The 18,207-nt window shown below is 47.7% G+C and overlaps 2 protein-coding genes across 2 annotated transcripts in view; one reads left to right on the top strand and one right to left on the bottom strand.

Annotated features, from left to right (window-relative positions):
* Positions 1 to 2,281: 2,281 nt before the first annotated feature.
* On the top strand, positions 2,282 to 3,816 carry C14H22orf31 (chromosome 14 C22orf31 homolog; the record flags this gene model as incomplete). Its single annotated transcript, XM_063273720.1, is given in 3 exon segments — positions 2,282 to 2,427; positions 3,481 to 3,590; positions 3,593 to 3,816. Coding segments are annotated over 3 exon segments (480 nt in total), but the record flags the coding sequence as incomplete, so codon positions are not given.
* Positions 3,817 to 4,535: 719 nt separating this feature from the next.
* Positions 4,536 to 18,207, bottom strand: part of Znrf3 (zinc and ring finger 3) — a 151,798-nt gene continuing 138,126 nt past the window's right edge. The window contains exons 3-8 of the mRNA XM_039092844.2: positions 17,735 to 17,809; positions 17,086 to 17,217; positions 15,458 to 15,568; positions 14,225 to 14,392; positions 11,520 to 11,622; positions 4,536 to 10,715 (exon numbers count right to left, since the gene is read on the bottom strand). Of these exons, the coding sequence (XP_038948772.2) occupies positions 9,004 to 10,715; positions 11,520 to 11,622; positions 14,225 to 14,392; positions 15,458 to 15,568; positions 17,086 to 17,217; positions 17,735 to 17,809 (2,301 nt within the window). The 3' untranslated portion in view covers positions 4,536 to 9,003. The remainder of the gene's footprint in view (positions 10,716 to 11,519; positions 11,623 to 14,224; positions 14,393 to 15,457; positions 15,569 to 17,085; positions 17,218 to 17,734; positions 17,810 to 18,207) is intronic.

Here is an 18,207-nt window from a genome sequence, read left to right on the forward strand (position 1 = left end):
AAAATCAAAACCCCCAACAGGACCTGCACCTGATAAGGAGAAAGGCCTTGCCCAAGAGTTCCCAGGAAGAGGCGGGCTTTGTTCTCATTTCCAGACCTTTATAGTGCTAACAGCTCTAATTACTGCGTTTGCCACGGGATGTAAAATAAAACCGCATTCCAGAAACCAGGTCATCTCCTTGGGCAAGAGACACAGGGAGAGGTGCTCAGGGCTGCAGGGATGTGTTCTTTCATTTCTGGTCCCTTAACCCTGGCAGCTATCTGGATAAATTAACAGTACCCTCTTTATGTGCACGGAAGAAGGGCACTTCTGCACACAGAAGGATGATCTTGACATCTGTATCCACATAATCTGGTGTGCACGTCTGGTGGTATTTTATGCAAAGTGTGCTTCGTAAGAACACTAGGGTCCTGTCCCCAAGCCTTTTAGGGAAAATGAAGCCTCCAGACATTTTGGAGCTTCTTCTAAAAAACCATTCGACCATAAAATCTGATGATGTAAGACCTGCCCACACCCACTTCGCAAACCAAAGTGACATCAGAAATCCTGGAGTGAATAGCTCGGAACTGCCTGCACTGCCACCCAGAATCTAAGCAGAGAGCGATTTGCTCCAGATGAGAAAGGCAGGTGACGAGACTAGAAACAGGAAACCACACAACACACAGACATGGGGGGGAGGGGAGAAAAAGAAAAATACACATATCTCCCCCCTACTAAGGTAGCTAAAGTAAAAATTAAGACAACCAAAGTACGGTAATTTTATTTTAAAATATTTATTAGGTATATGTGTATGTGAGCCTGATATGTGTTGATTATTAAGGCCATTTAAGAGGCAAGAAAAGCTTTCAATGCCACACGGACTCCCTTTGTAACCTCTGTAAACTCTCAAGGCAGGAAAGTGACCAGGCACCAGCCCGAAGAACTCTCATAACTGTTTCCAGCTTCTGTAACTGTCACAAAGGTCATCCCTAGCCCCTCAGCAGGACCATTCCCAGATTATGCTAATTTTAGGTGAGAAGTCTGAACAAAAGCCACCGATCTCTGAACTTCCCACAAAACCCACCAAGCCCTTAAGTGTGAAAAAACACACCAAGCCCTGAGCTCCCTTAAGCTCAGGACTTGAAATCCCACCAATCGTCACCCTGGAAATCTCTACCCTCCCAAGAACCCCTGTAGAAGCACTGTCTTTTGTCGTTTGTCCAATTGTCTGCTCCCTCTCTGGAGTAGAGGCAGCCTCTCCTGGATTCGTTCCTCCACACCCTGGACCTTCCAAAAAAAATCTCTTTCATGAGATTTGCTGGCTGGTATGACTCTCACCAGAAGACAAGAAGTTATCAAGAGAAGGGAAGAAGTGGAGTGGGGTTGAGACTCCAGAGCGCCTCAGCTCAGCTGGGGATCCCCTCCCTCATGTGGGAGCTACACTGCCTGTGCTGAGGAAGCTTCCTCTCGGAGCTGTGTGGTTTCTGGGCTCCTGTCTCAGGAGGCCCTTGCATTGGGACATCTCAGAGCTTTGTGGTTGCTGGACTTCTGAGTCCCAGGACTCCTTCCCATGCAAGCAGAAAGGTCAACAATATGTGCACCACCTATGTGCAGGAGCCCAAGGAGGTCAGAAAGAGGTGTTGGATCCTCTGGAATAGTAGCCAGCTCTCGACTGCTGAGTTCTCTATTCCCGATTTCATTTTTATATAGGTGATATTTCTTAAAAAGCCAGGTCTTCTACTGTGATTGAATCTATCCAAATGGTTCCCAGTCCCAGGAAGAATATTGTTCCTTATGGACTTCAGAGTATATTTCCCCACTGAGCGGCTTTTCCTGGCCCTTGCTATCAGGTTAGAAGGTATATTCACAGTCCAGCAGAACTTACCTGCTGGCATTTGTGTTTGAATGGCATTGTGTGTAGGAGTTGTGACTGTGGCTTATACAGAAGTCTTGCAAGATGGTCCCATTTCTTTCCTGCCTGCTGTGGACTCATCTTTCCAGCAGGCAAACTGCCTTATGTTCCTACTGAGCTTTTTCTGACTCCAGCTTCCTGCCCCAGTATGCTGTTCAGAACCAAAACATCATGACCTTTAAAAATTCACATCTTTCTCTTACTTGGTATTAAAAAATGTCTAGATGAGCAGGAGACACAAATCCCAGCAAGATTTCTAAAGTCTGGGACAAAGGAATAACACATAAAATGATGTCAAAGCTTAGTCTCTTAACATAACTCTAGTTTTTCCATGGGAACTACTTTTTAACAAGGACAAAAAATCATTTCCCCTTTTATTTCTAATAACCAATCAATGTAAGACAAGATCCTAGCATCCCTACCTATGGGCTCCAATAATCTATCTCAATCAACACCAGGCTACAGGACTGCTATGTGGTCCCACCAACATCTGTGCAGTCAGAACGGGTGCAGAGCAGACCAGCACCCAGCACCAGGTACGACCTTACCACTGCGAAGTGGTAAAGAGCCAGCTAATTGTCATTCTCTCTGTTCAAGGCCGTGCTCAGAGGTAAGTGCTATTGGTGTGCTTTCCAAGCTCAGAGAAGCAAAATCCTTGAAGGAAATCCAGTGACAGCACAATGTTGAAAGGCACCAAGAGCCAAAAGAAAGATCAAGAGCAAGTGGTCACTTGGCCAGCTGCTGGGCACTCCAGAGCACAGGTTTGCAGGTGGCATCAGAGAGGTAACCAATGGCCCGCAGTGGTGAGATGGATGGGAAGAAGGACAAGCCAAAGGCAGGGATTTCACTACTAGGTGACGAAAATCCTTAAATTGAAGACAGGATTAGGGTAGGTAAGTCTCTGTGATAGAGGGATGGTACACCAGATCTAGTGATGAGATTTAGGGTCCATCCGACGTTTAGTTCTGTAGGACGCTTTCATATACACAGACAAAAGGGAGTTGACCATGATGGAAAATAAAGAGGAAGGAGGTGGGCAGTGTATGCTTATGTATGCCCAGCTGAGGTACCTGTAGCCTGTGAACTTGCACTCATAAAACTGAGTCCAGTTCAGTCACCTTATGGTGGCCAGCACAACTCAGAGTATGTCTTAGGGAGTGGCTGTCAGGGTCCAAGTCTAAAGTGTGTGTCTTGATTTTATCTTATAAGATGACACTGGCCCTTCTCTCACAGGGTTCCTTGAAGAATAAATGGATCAACACATGCAAAGGCCTTTTGGATGGCTTGGCAGAGAATAGGGAGCTTACTTAGTAAGCAATAGATGTCAGCTGTGGGTATGAAGTTCCTAAACTTTGTGGCCTCAGGCAAGCCAATTCCAACTTCCCCACCTTTAAATCCACCTCTGCAGACTCTACAGGGTTCTAGGGACTCCTCAGTGACATATACAAAGGTATTCGGTAACGAGACTGTGCCAGGCGAATGTTGGTTGCTGTAGTGAAGACTCAGACACAGATCCCCGCTAATTATTCTGAGTTCCCTCCTCAAGTTTCAACTTTGACATCTCTGCTTTCTTCTTGGCCTGAGTAAAGAAAGTTCAAAGGAGAAAAAGGAACAGTCAGCCAAGATCTTAAGGACAGATATGCCAAACATGCAGCCACTACCCAAGTGTTGTCCAGGGACAGTGGGATGGCAGTCTGGAAGGGCCGGAAACCCAAGAGGAACAGCAGTTGGAGGTCATGCCAACCATCCATGGCATCCTCCCTGAGGGTTTCCAGGCTTTGTACCACACTGTGGTAGAGTCCATGTTGTGAGATCCTTCTGGAAGCCCCAAGAGGTACAGCTCAGAGCTAGGCAAGGCCATTAAACAAAGGCTCTGGGAAGCTTTGCACAGTCAACTGCCACCAGGAGTGCCTGGAGGGACCTGAAGCTGGGAGGGAGTATGGCTGCTGTCACCGAGGAACAGCCCAAGCTAGGATAGAATTAATAGTAACTTACAGGATTGGAGTCTCCTCTGCAATACGCCTGAAAATAAACTGTACCTTCCACCCAGTCTCAGGTCCTTCACAAACTAGTGACTACCTTCCCACGGAAAAGAAACAAAGTCCCAGTGTTTCTGGGGAGGCGGGAGTAGGGGTGAGACAGTTTCTCTACATAGGGCTGTCCTAGAACTATGTAGACCAAGCTGGACTTGAACTCGGGAATCCACCTGCCTTTGCCTCCCAAGCACGAGAATTAAAGGTGAGCCACCACGCCCAGCTGGTTTTCTGGGGATGGCTAGGGCAGGGGAAGGGAGGTGTGGAGGGCTGAATATAGAGCCTTGACTGTTGGTTGGTGCCCAAGCTCCAGCACATCTTTTACTGTTCTGAGACAGGGTTTCATTAAATTGCACAGGCTAGCTTTGGATGCACTCTGTTTCAAGATGGCCTGAAAGTTGTGATCTCCGTGTTTCGAGTTTCTGCCATACACTGTTACTCGAGGATATAATCCACAGATTCCAGCCAAGACTCTAATGACTGGAAATACCCCATAACTTGGAATCTGTTGATAGGAGCAGAAGGTCACAGGAATCTCTGAGGGGCACTGGCTCAGGTAAAGCGTCAGGCTCTAGACTTTAGGAGCCCTAGCAATGACCACATGTAACACATACTTGATAAAATTGTATTTTTTTTTTTTTACAGTCATTTGTACAATTTGTTACAAAACCATAGAAGACTACAACTTGTTTTAAATCATTTTTGGTCTGCAAATATGTAAAATCTGTGTGCAATTATCATGTATTTACAGGGCCTTGTTAGTCATTTTCAATGATTATTTCAACAATGTCACACTCTCAACATAAGACATGGCTTAAGATAAATATATTAGTAAATAAATATTCTGAGAACATATTTCCATAAATGAAATGTGCTGCTATACATATACAGAATATACATAAGTTGTTTTCTAGCTTTTAAAACAGTTTTTAAAATGGTAATGTTGAAAAAGAGCCCTTAGACCATTTTATCACAAAAAAATCTTTACAAAATATTAAGTGCTATGGGAGAAATAAAATTAAAATAGTGTCTTGTTAGACCAACACGATACAAAGTTTATGTAAGAAATAGAAAAAGGCAGATCAGCTTAAAAGATGATATTTTCTTTTACAGACCACATTTTAAAAGCATTAGTCTTGTGTGAACTTTGAGACCAGAAGCACATAGGGGAGGGCCTGAACCACAGGACTAACGTTGGAAGCTAATAAAATGGTCTGGGCCTGGAGATGGCCAGCTTCTGGAGCTGCGACCACAGAGGCACCTCATGGTACAGAATGACTAAACTTCCATTTTCATCCGATTCTAGAATTTGAGTTGACATGGCTGTTTTATACCCAAGGCTAGTATCAAGCCCATACTTGCTATCACACACTCAGATGTTATAGGGGCTCCCAGGGGAAAGTGGGGGTGCTCCTTGTCCATGTTATACAATTACCACATACTATTGACATTCCTCTTACACCTTCTCCTCCCCCAGAGAGGGCACCAACAGTTCTGGGAGTCTCAGAACTTCAGACATTATTTTCTTCTGATGTAAATGGTGGCACGAGAGAAGGATTTATTCTGGTCTGATGTGGCAGTGCAAACATGATAATTGTTCTAAATCTTCCTTTTGTTCTCCTAGCCCAAAACTACAACAATTACCAGTTCCCAGCACCCACCAATAGCATTTTCTCAAGGGAGTTTATTTGACTCTGTCTAGTGGCATTCAAATTCTCTACTCATCTATGAGTTCTGAGAAGTGGTTTTCTAGCCAGGCAGGACAAAGGCAAGTCTTTCTGGGGTCTGTTTCAGCCAATGGAGAAACATGCACATATAGACACTAAAACAAAAAAAGCAAACCCAGAAACAACAAACATCTCAACAATGAGACGCTGCACTTTGCAGGTCATGTTAAAAGCTGCGCCCCCATTCCCCTGCACAGTAAAGCAAGCCACCGTTCTTAGCAGCTGCTGCTCCTGGCCCCAGAAATAAAGGCAGCCCCGATCACATATCAGCAGCTTAGGCCCTTCTCACACCCTCGGCAACAGGTGCACTGGGCATAGCCCAGGGGAGAAGCCTCAAGAGACCGACACCCAGAGTTGGGCAGAAGGACAACTTTTACCATGGCTACTTCCTAAAGGGCAAATGGCTGGACCATTTGATGTGGGACTTCTTTTGTTAGATTCTGGATAGAAATAAGTAAATTTCCTCATCTTAGAATGGGATTTTAAAGAATAAAGTATTCTGATCATCTCAAAAACGTGCAGTCTGGATCCTGGGATGACTTCCCAGGAGCCTGACTGGAAGAAGGGTCATTTCTGTCTCTCGCAACCCAGGGTGGTCCCCATTCTGTAAATGAGCTTTCAGACCCTTTGGGCCAAACTCTTCCTGATGGCAAAAGACATCTGCTAAATGAATGACTTAAAGTGACCAGGAGAGTTAGCGAACACAGGGCCAAGAGACTAGCTTCCTCTAAGGAAAAGAAAATACTTTAAGAATGAGGACTATATTGAATAAAAAGGATTACAATCCCTGAAGTGGTTTTAAATAGATTCTCTCTCCCTTTTAAAAATTAACAAAACATCTTAAAAGCAATAACAACAAAAACAACCAAAAGTGGTTTGGGTTTAAAAAACTCCCCCCCCCTTAAAAAAAGAGGCTGGAAAAAAATATACAAAAGCCTACCCTTTGGGTCCGAACTATCTGATAGTCTGTCTCATGAGAGTCAGTACATACTAGTGCATCAGGCAGACAGGCTGGCAGACATCTGCTGGCCCGATGAGCCACTGCAGCCACCAAGCAGAGGCCTAAAGAGCCCCAGGGCCTGTTTCTGGGAATGGGAGACTGGTTCAGTTGGAGCTTAGTACACTCCTGTGGATCAAGCATGTGTCCCCCAGGAAGGCAACCTATGGGGGCAACAGCTGACCCCCAGACCCATGGGCACAAGTATGCCCTAACATACCTTTCAAGGGACAGTGCACTGCTAGAGAGAGAGGAAAGCTTGTTCCTCTAGTCCCACAGGACACCAAGGCCACAAAGCAACATTCCTCCTGGGGGTCCACCCTGCACACCCCATTTAAATTACCCCTGCAATTGATGAATCCCAAAATGATTTTACATTAGACTCCAAGGCAAGACAGAGTGAGAGCGCCTCTTCCCTTGCCCAGGGGTTAGAGTGCAGAAGAGAGACCCTGGTAACAGGGCTGGTCACAGTCATGGACGGCCTCTGCGGGAGAAAGACCGAGATCTCTGTTCTTATTTGGATGATGAGCCAGAGGAACAGAAGAGAATGGGCAGAACTGTCCCCACTGACTGGGCGACAACAGTTTGACACTGCCCAACTTCCCTCCTGTTCTACTGCTGCCTACAGGTTGGCTTCCCGGAAACCCCCAAGTCCAGATTTGCCTCAAAAAAGGGAAAAAGGAAGAGGCAGCTTTGTATTGTTCCTTGGAGTCTGTACCCATATCAACTAGCTTTTTACTTCAAGTTTCTGGTTCATTTTCAATAAGGCAGGTGTAACCCTGAGCTTTTCAAAGGCCTGAGGTCCCTCCAGGGAGACGACAGTATCAACACATGACGTGGTTCATTTAATGCAGCAGTGATTTTTTTTTTCTTTTTCAACAGAAGTTGGTAGTTAGGGTTCTTTAAAATATATATATTTAAATAACTTTTTACATTTATATATAATATCTTAGAAAAAAAAAACAGAGAACTCAATCCCACACACCTCAGAAACCCAAGCACACATTACAAAACAGAACACATTATTAAAGAGGCAAAGGACTCAAGAGATTTCGTCTGTTGGTTTGCTAATGGGGAAGGGATGCCACAGGTGGCTCACATTTTGGGTTGAGGAGGGCTCTCTTTATTACCACTTTTGTGTTTGTCAAAGCTAATATATATATATGTGTGTGTGTATGTGTGTGTGTGTGTGTGTGTGTGTGTGTGTGTGTGTGTGTAGTAGTTTTGAAGGAAGCCAGACTTTAAAGTCTCCATACAGTTCACGATTTCTACATAAGGGTTCCTTCTGAGCTCAAGCTCCCGTACCGATGCCTGGGCCAGATCCTGGTCCTGGGAGAGAGAGGGAGAAGAGTCATCGAGGGTGTGGAGAGAGAGTGCCAGCACAGCAGGCTTTGGGCAGTGTGTGTCGGGCAAGGCCTTGAGCATCGATATCCTCTGTCTACGGGGCCCTTGGAAGTGACAGTTCATGACGGTGAGTGGACTACATGTGTGATAAAGGGGGCAGCAATGGTTCCTTTCTTGGGGAGCTCAAGTCTACAGTGAGAGCAGCTGTCAGGGCGGGTTGAGCAGATCTCCCTTGATGGCTATGCTATACTGAAACTTCTGGAAACCCTAGGATGTCACGGAAGCATAGGTAGAAGTGAGGTTAAGTGAATTCCCAGGGGCACTGAACAACCAGGGAAAACCCACCACAGATCACACAGATCTTCCATGAGGTGCCTGGCTTGAGATGACCTAGGCGATAGCAGAGGGATCAATGACACTGATGGGGAAAGGAAAGCCGGAAGGATCTCAGACGGAGATGGAAATGAACCTGGCATGCTGCAGAAACAGGACAAAGGCTGGATCAAAAGGAGCATCTCCATTTAGAAGATGTCTTATACTGGGCAGTGTTAGTGCACGCCTTTAATCCCAGTACTCCGGAGGCAGAAGCAGGGAGATCTGAGTTCAAGACCAGCCTGGTCTACACAGAGAAACCCTGTCTCAAAAACAAAAACACACAAAACCAGACATAAAGGTAAATGAAAGCCGTTACAGCATTTTTTAGTATAAGGACCGTGACTTGGGTCTCCCAGGTGGAACAGCAAGCAATTGCAGTGACCTTTGTCAGGACTTTGCTCTCTAGCAGGCACGGGGATAGACTAAGGGAAACTATAGGAGATGCGGAATAGTTAGTAAAATTGAGATACGCTTTCGAGATCTGAAGCATCTGATGGGAAGCATCATGGCTAGAAGGTTTGAAGATGGGTAGGGTGGAGAAGCAATGTTTGAAAGTCATCAGGTACAGAAGCCAAGGGCACAGAGGGAGCCAAACACAAAAGGCCTGAGACAAGGATCTCTATACAAATACTACTGTCATCTGTTCTCACCTGAAGCCTCAGCAGCCAGGGCAAGGGACTCCTGAGTGTCCTGGGGGGCACTGGAGAGGCTAGCCCTGGAAGCATCTGCCTCCTCTGGAGAGCAGCCAGGCTGCACCTCAGCTTGGTAACATGGAGCCTGTTCCTCTTTCCGGGTTGTCCCCAGACTCCATTGGAGTCGGGGACCGTCCAAGCCCAGTGCTCCACCCCAGGGGCTGTGGCTGTGCCTCCCTTGGCAGTCTTGGGGCAAGCCCAAGTCACAGTCTACATCCTCTGGAATAATGGGGATGCGCTGGCTCAAGTCCCGGGCCCCTGCATAACAGCTGGGTGGGGGTTCCTCGGTGAGTGTGTACTGCACACTCACTGAATAGTCCTCAGTGTAGCAGCCATTGCCCCTGCCAGCACTGTGGGCCACCTGCTTCTCTTCATAGAAGCAGCAGGGCAGGCCCTCATATTTCACCCCATCTGTCCTAGGATAATGGTCTGAGTGAAGGCCATACAGGCCCTGGGAGCTCCCTAGTTGTGGCTCCCCACTTGCAGGGTTGCAGTCCTCAAGGAGTCGGGGACCCAGGAATAAGCTGCTACCACCTGCAGTTGTTCCTATCCCAGAGCCCAGCGTGACGGGCTGGGGCTCAAAGCAGCAAGCACATGATGGTCCCTCTGGGCCCCCTTTCCAGGTCCTCCTGAGGTCCAGGGCGGCCCCAGGAGAAACCTCGAGCCCCACTTCTGAGGTAGAGCTGTTGGGCCCTCTGGGTTCCAGCGAGGAGTTGCTGCTGTAGTTCATCTCCAGGCTGCAGGTGGACAGCTGGTCCCCTGAGGGAGAGGCAGGGCCTAGCCATGGCTCACCCCGCCCAGCACCTTGATTGTGGGCTGCTGGAAGCTCCTCTGGTGGCGGGGAGCCCTCAAGGTGCACAGCAGGCCCCCGGCTGCGGTAGATGAAGGGGTCATAGTCGCTGCTGAGGGAGCTTCGGAAGGTGGAGCAGCTCCCATACACACCTTGGTTGCTGACTTCTGTGCAGTCCACCACAGAGTCACTGGAAGAGCAGCGGCACTGGCCAGAGCTGTTGCTGCTGCTATCGCTGCCAGGACAGTCAGCCAGGTAGCCACTACACACAGAACGGTGCCCGTGGTAGCAACTGAAGCTAGACGTGCTGCCACTCTCCACATGGGCTGGAGGGGCCATATGCACCATGGTGGGGAAGAGCAGGCTGCTGCCACCACTTGGTGGGAAGGCACGGGACTGGCCCCTGGGTGTGACGCTAGGTACCGGCTGGCTCTCCTGCTCTGGGTAGCTGAGACCCTGGAAGTAGTAGTGTTGGTACATGGTCTCATACTGGGAGAAGCAAGCTGCCTTGGAGAAGCTGCGGCTGCTGAACTTGGGCCTGCGGAAGGGATGGGCTGGTGAGTAGGCCCGGTGTTCCAGGCTGCAGCGATGAGGGGCCAGAGTGTGGTCCAGGTGCAGGGGTGGGTAACCACGGACGTAGGTGGGTGTTTGTGGAGAATAGAGGTTCTGCTCCCCATGCCGGTCCATGGTTAGCAATGTGACAGGGTTGCCATGGGAGTCCATACTTGTCCTAGTAGGGTAGGCTGGGATGGCATTGGTCCTATGCACACGGCCTGGGTAATGTACTGGTAGGGTCACTCTTGGGTGCCGACCACGGGTAAGGTTGCTTGTCTCCACACAAACAGCACCTGGATTTCCCTTTTGTTCTGGAAGAGGTGGAGGAAACAAGATAATGGGGTAGAGACTGAAGCATCGGGTGGAGCTATGTGAAGGGAAGTCTATGCTTGACCCTGCCACACTGTAAGCTGTCTCCAAGATGAGATCTGGTAGAGACTGGCCTGTCTCTTTTTCCATCTCCCCAGAGTCTAAAGAGAGCAAAATAAATGCAAAGACGAGAGGGCCTCCCACACTGCCCTGTAATGATGTCGGCGCAGCTACAAACACTGCTATTGCAGACTCATCATCCCTTGTGTCCCTGGAAACGACCCTTAGTCTAGGCCTGGGCAGTCAACATTACTGCCCTCTGTGTTTGATGTGGCTTTAGGCTTAGGGAGGCCAGCTCAAGACACTGAGGTTTATTTTTTGTTTTTTTCTTTTTCCCTCAGACATGTACCCTAGACTGGCCTCCGACTTGCCAAAAAGCTAAAGATGACCTTGAACTTCTGCTTATACGTCCTAAATGCTGGGTATACAGGTATATATCACCATAACCAGCTAGGATCCTGTTTAATTGGAAACTCAAACTTGAACACAAGTGATTTTCTTGAGAGGCAGGGGACTAATGGGCGAGTCGAACCTAGGGCCACTGAACCACGCCACTTGCAGCTCAAAGTGATCCGCAATGCCAGGTTCTGCTAGAGTTATGCAGCCGACTTCCCAGACCTAAGGCCCACACCTGCAGGGCCAGAAGACGGGGCTGCACTGGCTCAGCTCGCTATACGCCTACAGCGTGCAGCACGCACTTGTCATACTTTGTAGGGTCAGGGTGTGACGAGGCCTGTAGCAGTTACCTATGATGTTGTGCCGACAGTGGGGACAGGTATGATGCTGCAGTAGCCATGGATCCACACACTTCCTGTGGAATCGATGGGTACACGGGATGACCCGAAGCTCCTGCAGAGAGAAGGAGAAAGAACACAGCCTGAAGGATGGGCGGGGGAAGAGAGGATCCTTCCGCCCCTCATCCTCACACACGTGCTTCCCTGAATGGAGCCTCTGGGGACAGACCAGCCTGAGCTGTGCGAGTATGGATCCTAGGTGTCCCTAGCTCAGCAGCACCAGGGAACACCAGGGAAGGGCGCCAAGTGGGACATGGCCTCCTTTCTCCTTTTTTATGTCCTCCTGAATAATTGTATTAGAGATAGAGAGAAAACTCCCAGGCCAGGCAAGCAGTATCTCTCATCAGTTGCTCAGAGGAGAGAAGAGGGCCATGCCACCTGAGGTAAGCTGGCACAGAGTCAGATACATGGAGAAGGAGCAAGGAAGTCTGCAGTGTAAGAGAAAACGTGCTTAGAAAAGAGGAGAAGAGGAGAAGGCCCACTGTTCTGAGCAATTCATGGCTGCATACTACACGACTTAGGAGGCTGCCTGACTGCCTTAATTTTAACTTTAATTATGTGTATACATGCTTGATGCCTGTGCGTGTGAGTGTAGTTGTCTGAGGACAGTAGAAGAGGAAGCTGGAACTGAAGTCAGATCCTCTCCAAGAGAAGCATGTGCTCATAAACACTGGGAACCTCTCCAGTCCTGGACAACACATATTCTTGTCATGATATGCTGCCTCTCCAGAAGCCTAATCAAGGATTGTGGTCAAATGTGTGGGTTAAAACGTCCAAAACTGGGCTGTTTGGCTCAGGAGTTAAGAGCATTGGCTGCTCTTCCAGAGGTCCAGAGTTCAATTCCCAGCAACCACATGATGACTCACAACCATCTGTAATAAGATCCGATGCCCTCTTCTGGCATTCAGGTGTACACGCAGATAGAGCACTCATACACTAAAATCATTAAAAGCAAACAAAAACAATCTAAAACTAAGTGCTTTAAACAATTTTTCCTCCTTATCTGTTTATTACTGCAAACATTTGTTACAGGAATGGAAAGTCAAGGAACTTCCCACTCTCTTCTCTAACTAACTCTAAAGGCTGGTTTCATTCCTTGAATTAGGGCCCATAAGGAGAAGGAAACTGCCCAATCCACCTGCCCGAACCACAGCTATAGAGGTAAAGGACAAGGAGTGTAAGGAAGCAGATTCCTTTCCAGAAGCTGGGGGCACACTTAAGTCCAAAGCCACAGGCCAGGGAGCATAGGGTTTACAGGGAGAGTAGCAAACACCCCAGGACATCTATATTAACGTAGATCTGTGGTTCTAAACCTATGGGTTAAAACCTCAAAAGATCATCTGAAAATACAGACATGTATAGCATGTTTCATAACAGTAGCAAAATTACAGCTATTTAGTAATGAAAATTATTTTAAGGTTGGGGTCACTATAACACAAGAAACTGTATTAGGAAGGGTCACAGCATTGGGAAGGTTGAGAACCACTGGACTATAGATGATCGCCTCTAAGTACCTTTGAATGAGGTCGAGTAGAAAGGAACACTTGATGGGGCTACTTGGTTTCTAAGGAAAGCAGCCTCCTGACTTGTTCTTATTCCTTTTATTTTCTTTTCTCACCAGGCTGACACAGTGATATTCAAATAAATAACCAATATGGCGCTTTAAAATGCCTGTATCAAGATTGGAGAGATGGCTTAGTGGTTAAGAGCACTGACTGGTCTTCCAGAGTTCAATTTCCAGCAACCACATGGTGGCTCACAACCATCTATAATGGGATCCGATGCCCTCTTCTGGCACACAGGAGTACATGCAAGAGTGCTCATATACATTTATAAATAAATAAATAAGTCTTTAAAACAGTGCTTGTATCTTCTCACCTAAACAGCCTTTGTGAGCATCTAGTTTGCTGGTTGGTGTGACAGGCACAGACATAGAATGAAGCCACTTGCCAAATTCATAAACCAAGAATCTGCCTTGGCTACGTCAGAACCCAGGAGTCTGTACCCACAGTGCATGAAAGAGTATCATCCAAGGGCCTGTGCACACACACACACTTCCACCCAACCTTCTATACGTCAGCAGGGCCATCTTGTCCGAGGGCTGTCCAGGCCTGGACTCTCGGGTGGTTTGACCCCACTTTGTATGTACCTATGCACCTGGAGACAGACATAAAGGGAGCAAATCGCTAATGCTGGACGGTTCCACGCGAATGGTGGGTCTGTACTGCTCCCCATACTTGCAACTATTAATAGAGTGCAAGCAGAAGCAAAGGCATCAGTCGCTTGCTTTTTCCAAGTAAACTCACTATTTAACCAGTTCTTGAAAGCAAAGCGAGCAACTTGTTCTTCTATCTACTTATTTTCTCTTCAACCATGTGCATTTTTTCAGAGCCAGGATCTTAAATTCACAATCCTTCTGAGTAGCCTCTCAAGTGCTAGAACCACTGGCATGTGCTACTACCCTGGCCTACCGTGAACGTGCTAGCTGTACTGTCTATCGAGTACTGTGCTTTCCCAGCCCCAGGAAGAAATGCCTTTAGAAGCCTGCACATTGAATCTAGGTTGTGGGATACTCTGTCATGGTCACGGTGGTCTCCAGCATCTCTTGGGCCCTGTACATCCCTCCCCACCCAAGGCAGCCCTGTTTCTGCAGCTACCTCTCCATCAATGTACTTCTCCAGACAGATGGCACAGTCGGATGTGGAGCCGCTGCTAAGTGTATCCAGGGCCCCACAGCTTCCTTCCCGGCGCCCCTTGCTCTTGGAGTTGAACTTTCTGGTTTCCATCTTCTCCAGAGCCTGCACGGCCAGCCTGTTCATGGAATTCTGCATGGCAGAGCATGATCAGTGTTGGTACGCATTAACAGTGGTAGTCTGACCCCAGGCCATGGCGCTCAGGACACTGGGACAGACAAGACTAATCTCACTTAGGTCAATCAAACAGATTCTTGAGAAACTGTTCAAAACTCCTACTGCTACTGTATCTCCTAGACCCAACAATACCCATGATCACTACTGACTCTACCACAAAGTCTTGCCTTCAAGGAGACAGGCAACTCCCTGCCTCTGATACTTCCCAATTCTGTGCAGCACTGGGTTTTCAAGGGCTTTAGGCCAAATGTCCCTCCTTGCTGAGAAGCCAGAAAAACGGAAGTGCACTGAGCACTCGGCATCTGATACACTGAGTGCACACACCAGCCCCGAATCCTGCCTTGCTGGCCATGGCCCCTCAACCGTCCTGACAACTGAAACCTCCCTTTGACAGTCACCATCTAAGGCACTGTCTCTCTCAGGGTGTCACACTGCCACATATCTAAGAGTGTAGAGTCCTGATTCCCCTCTCACCGCCCTCTGCCTAGTTATTTCTCTCTTATAAGCTACAGTAATGGGCTTGCTACAGTACTACCTATAGCTACGTGTTTATCATCGTAAGACCCAGGGGCCTGACTGTATTTCTACTAACCTCAGACCTATTGAGGAGCAAGGTCTCACGTTCCAAAGCAACACTTATTTAAACATTTCCCTCAAAACACTAGCTTGGAACACCCCCAATGCTGAGGTCTTTCTGGGCAGGCTTGATCTCAACATAAGGGCTCAGTACTTGAGGTCTACTATTCTCTAAGCCACTGAGACAGGATGGGTGCCATAGACAGCAGGCAGGAGAGATCCCTAATTTTCTTTTTTTGTTTTTGAGTTTTGAGAGACAGGGATTCTCTGTGTAACAGCCCCAACTATACTGGCATTCACTATATAGACTAAGCTGGCCTTGAACTCAGAGACCCACTCTGCCTCCCAAGTACTGGGATTAAAAGAGTGTGCCACTATACCTGGCTCCCCTAACTTTCATCATCAACAGGGCAATGAGGTTCACAGGTTACTCCTAGGGGTTACCTGACTACGACGCTGCTTCAGCTTGATTTTGACAAGGAGAATGAGGCAGACCAAGGAGACCACGACGAAGAATGCCAGGAAAATCCCCATGTCAAAGTACTCGGTGGGTTGCTAGAATAGAACACAAATGCCATGAACCATGTTCTCTTCGGTGGCATGTGGGCTGTCAGTCCTGGTTAGGAAATGGAGTGGATGAATGAGGAAGTGTCCCTCAGTGTGTAGGAAGCTTCTGGAGTTCTGCTCACATGTACAATGATGGTGCCTTCAGTGTGGCCAGGATGAGGGTTGGGGAGCTAACGTGGCCTGAGGCTCTGCAGTAGCTGGGAGAGCCATCTGTAGAGTCCTGCCATCAAAGCACTGCAGCTTGGTGTGACGAGTGAGAAAAGCCCCTCTGAATAACACAAGTCATCACAGCGACAGACAGAGGAGGGGGGTTTTGAGGGAACAATGATTAGTAACCATGTATTTAATGGTTTATAACAACTCAGAAAATTGTATGCTGCTTCCACAATATCAGCTTCCACTACAATGAGTCACATTTACCAAGAATTCCTTTTTCCTTTAAAAAGAAGCCAGCAAGTCAGTCCTGTGAAGTTCCCTTGTTTCTTCTCTTGGGGTGAGGTAGGGGCTGCAAGGCAGCATTCATTCTAGGCTGCTCTTCTACGTAGCAGAACTGAAGATGACCCTGAATTTATAACTCTACACCCACCACCTTCTAAGTGCTGAGGTCACAGCTGTGCCACCACGGTGGCTTTATACAGTGCTGGGGAACGAACTTCAGACTTGGTGGACACTGGGCAAACCCTCTACCAACTGAGGCCCACCTGGCAGTCCTTATCTTTGCTGTGTAGAACACGGTCTCTGTCACCTGAAGCTGCTCTACCTAGGCCATGCACTTATCCAGTAAGAACAGGACTCTAGTGAGATGCTGTGCTACCTGGATACTTGATTTAGGTGAGAGAATCACTCCACCTGGCAACAGTTCACTAATTCTGAGGAGGAAAGAAAACATACATAGGGCACTAGCCCCAGATTCCTAGAATGCTTCAGTCCAAGCCTGAGGAGAAGATGTCAGTTCTGCAAACTTCCCTGATTCCTTTTCTTGGGGTGAAGTATCAGTGGGCAGTAATATTGCTTCAGCACTCTGAAGAGGCATCTGACTACTACATGTCACCAACAAATGTCAGGCTGAGGCCTGAGTAATTTTCAATGTTTTGAGTAATTCTTAACATTCTTATTTGTGAGTCGGGGAGTTCCAAGTGAGTAATCTACCTGATAGAAAGAAGGAAGTACAGGCCTTTTCTCATCTCTAGGTCAGATGAAGAGAAGGAAACACAGGAAGCCAAGTGCTATGGATGTCACCCTTCATCTTTCTTGGCTTGTCTCTTAGAGCTGCAAAGGGGTAATGCCAGGTTGGAGAAACCAGACTTCATAGCAAACAACGTCTGTTTCTATAAGTTTTTACAAATAAAAAACTATGGGTGAAAATCTCTCTGTCCTCCTGTGACGTAGCTGAGCTCAGCCTGTAGGAAGCTCCATTATACCAGTGTTCTAGATATAGGGATGAGAGGCTGAAGCCTCAAAGGAGGCAAAGGCACCAGGAGGACAACAGGTAAGCTGCCACTCACTCGAGGAGGGAGGTGCTGGATCCTTGCTCGAGCTACTTTCTGCTTGTTGACAATGTTCATCAGCTTGACAGCATCTGCACCCTTCACATACACCACTGGCCTCTTAAGGGGGTCTTCAGAGCCTTGGTTTAGCTGACGAAGAAGAGAGGACACCAGTTAGAATACATGCTTATTTAAGAAACAAGGGGATCTGGAATGTGGCTCAGTAGTAGAGTGCTTGTTTGGTACATCCAAGGTCAAGTGATCATTTTCAATGCATGCAGGCAGACACCCCCCCACACACACACATGGCGGGAGGGGGGGGCAAGCGCTGAATCTCCATTTGGAAATCCTTGAGGTCATCAAGCCTTATATATAGCCTTGGGGTTCCCAGAAAGGTGAGGATAGGATAGGATGCTATATTTGTTTTAAGATGGGCTGAGCTGCCCAGAAGCCCAGAGACTCTTTGAAAATGTCCCTCACCCCTAACCCCTCAACCCACAACGACTTTCTATGCCTCTCTCAGGTATGATACTGAAACACACGCATCTTAACTTCAGTGGACAAGTTAAAGGATCTGAGACAAGGGTGTCACAATAGTGACTACTCAAGACAACCAAAGCAATTATTTCTTAGGCAGTCAGTAGGACTGGTTGTAGTGGTGGTTTACCTGGTCGATGGCTTCTGGGTTTTCAGATACGTCAAAGATAACGGCAGTAGCTCCCCGCTGAACTGCTCTCTTGGCCTGGTGGAGTGAAAAAGAGCAGGTTGGCAACTCTGTCCTCTGACTCTGCCAACACCAGCCTTATAAACCAGGCATAGCTTCAGAATGCAGCAGGGACAGCAAGCAATGTCTGTGCCCCTGAGCAAGTTGATCCTCTTTCCTAAGTCTTGGCATTCTCATCTGCAAAACAGGAGACACTGCCTATTTTGTCCTATCTTCTTGAGAGCCCAAAGACTTAGAATGGGTGGGAGTGAGTAACTGACTACTGCAGAAGCCTGTCCTTACCCGCCCCCCAATCTAGCCAGAACATTAAAAACAACACTACAGATGGGCAGCTGTGTTGGTTTGGTATTTCTGCTAAAAACACACTGGCCTGGCAACCAGAGTAAATGCTTTTGGTTTGTCTCCTGTGGTCCTTT

Source organism: Rattus norvegicus, chromosome 14 (assembly GCF_036323735.1).
Source record: "Rattus norvegicus strain BN/NHsdMcwi chromosome 14, GRCr8, whole genome shotgun sequence".
NCBI classification, from domain to species: domain Eukaryota; kingdom Metazoa; phylum Chordata; class Mammalia; order Rodentia; family Muridae; genus Rattus; species Rattus norvegicus.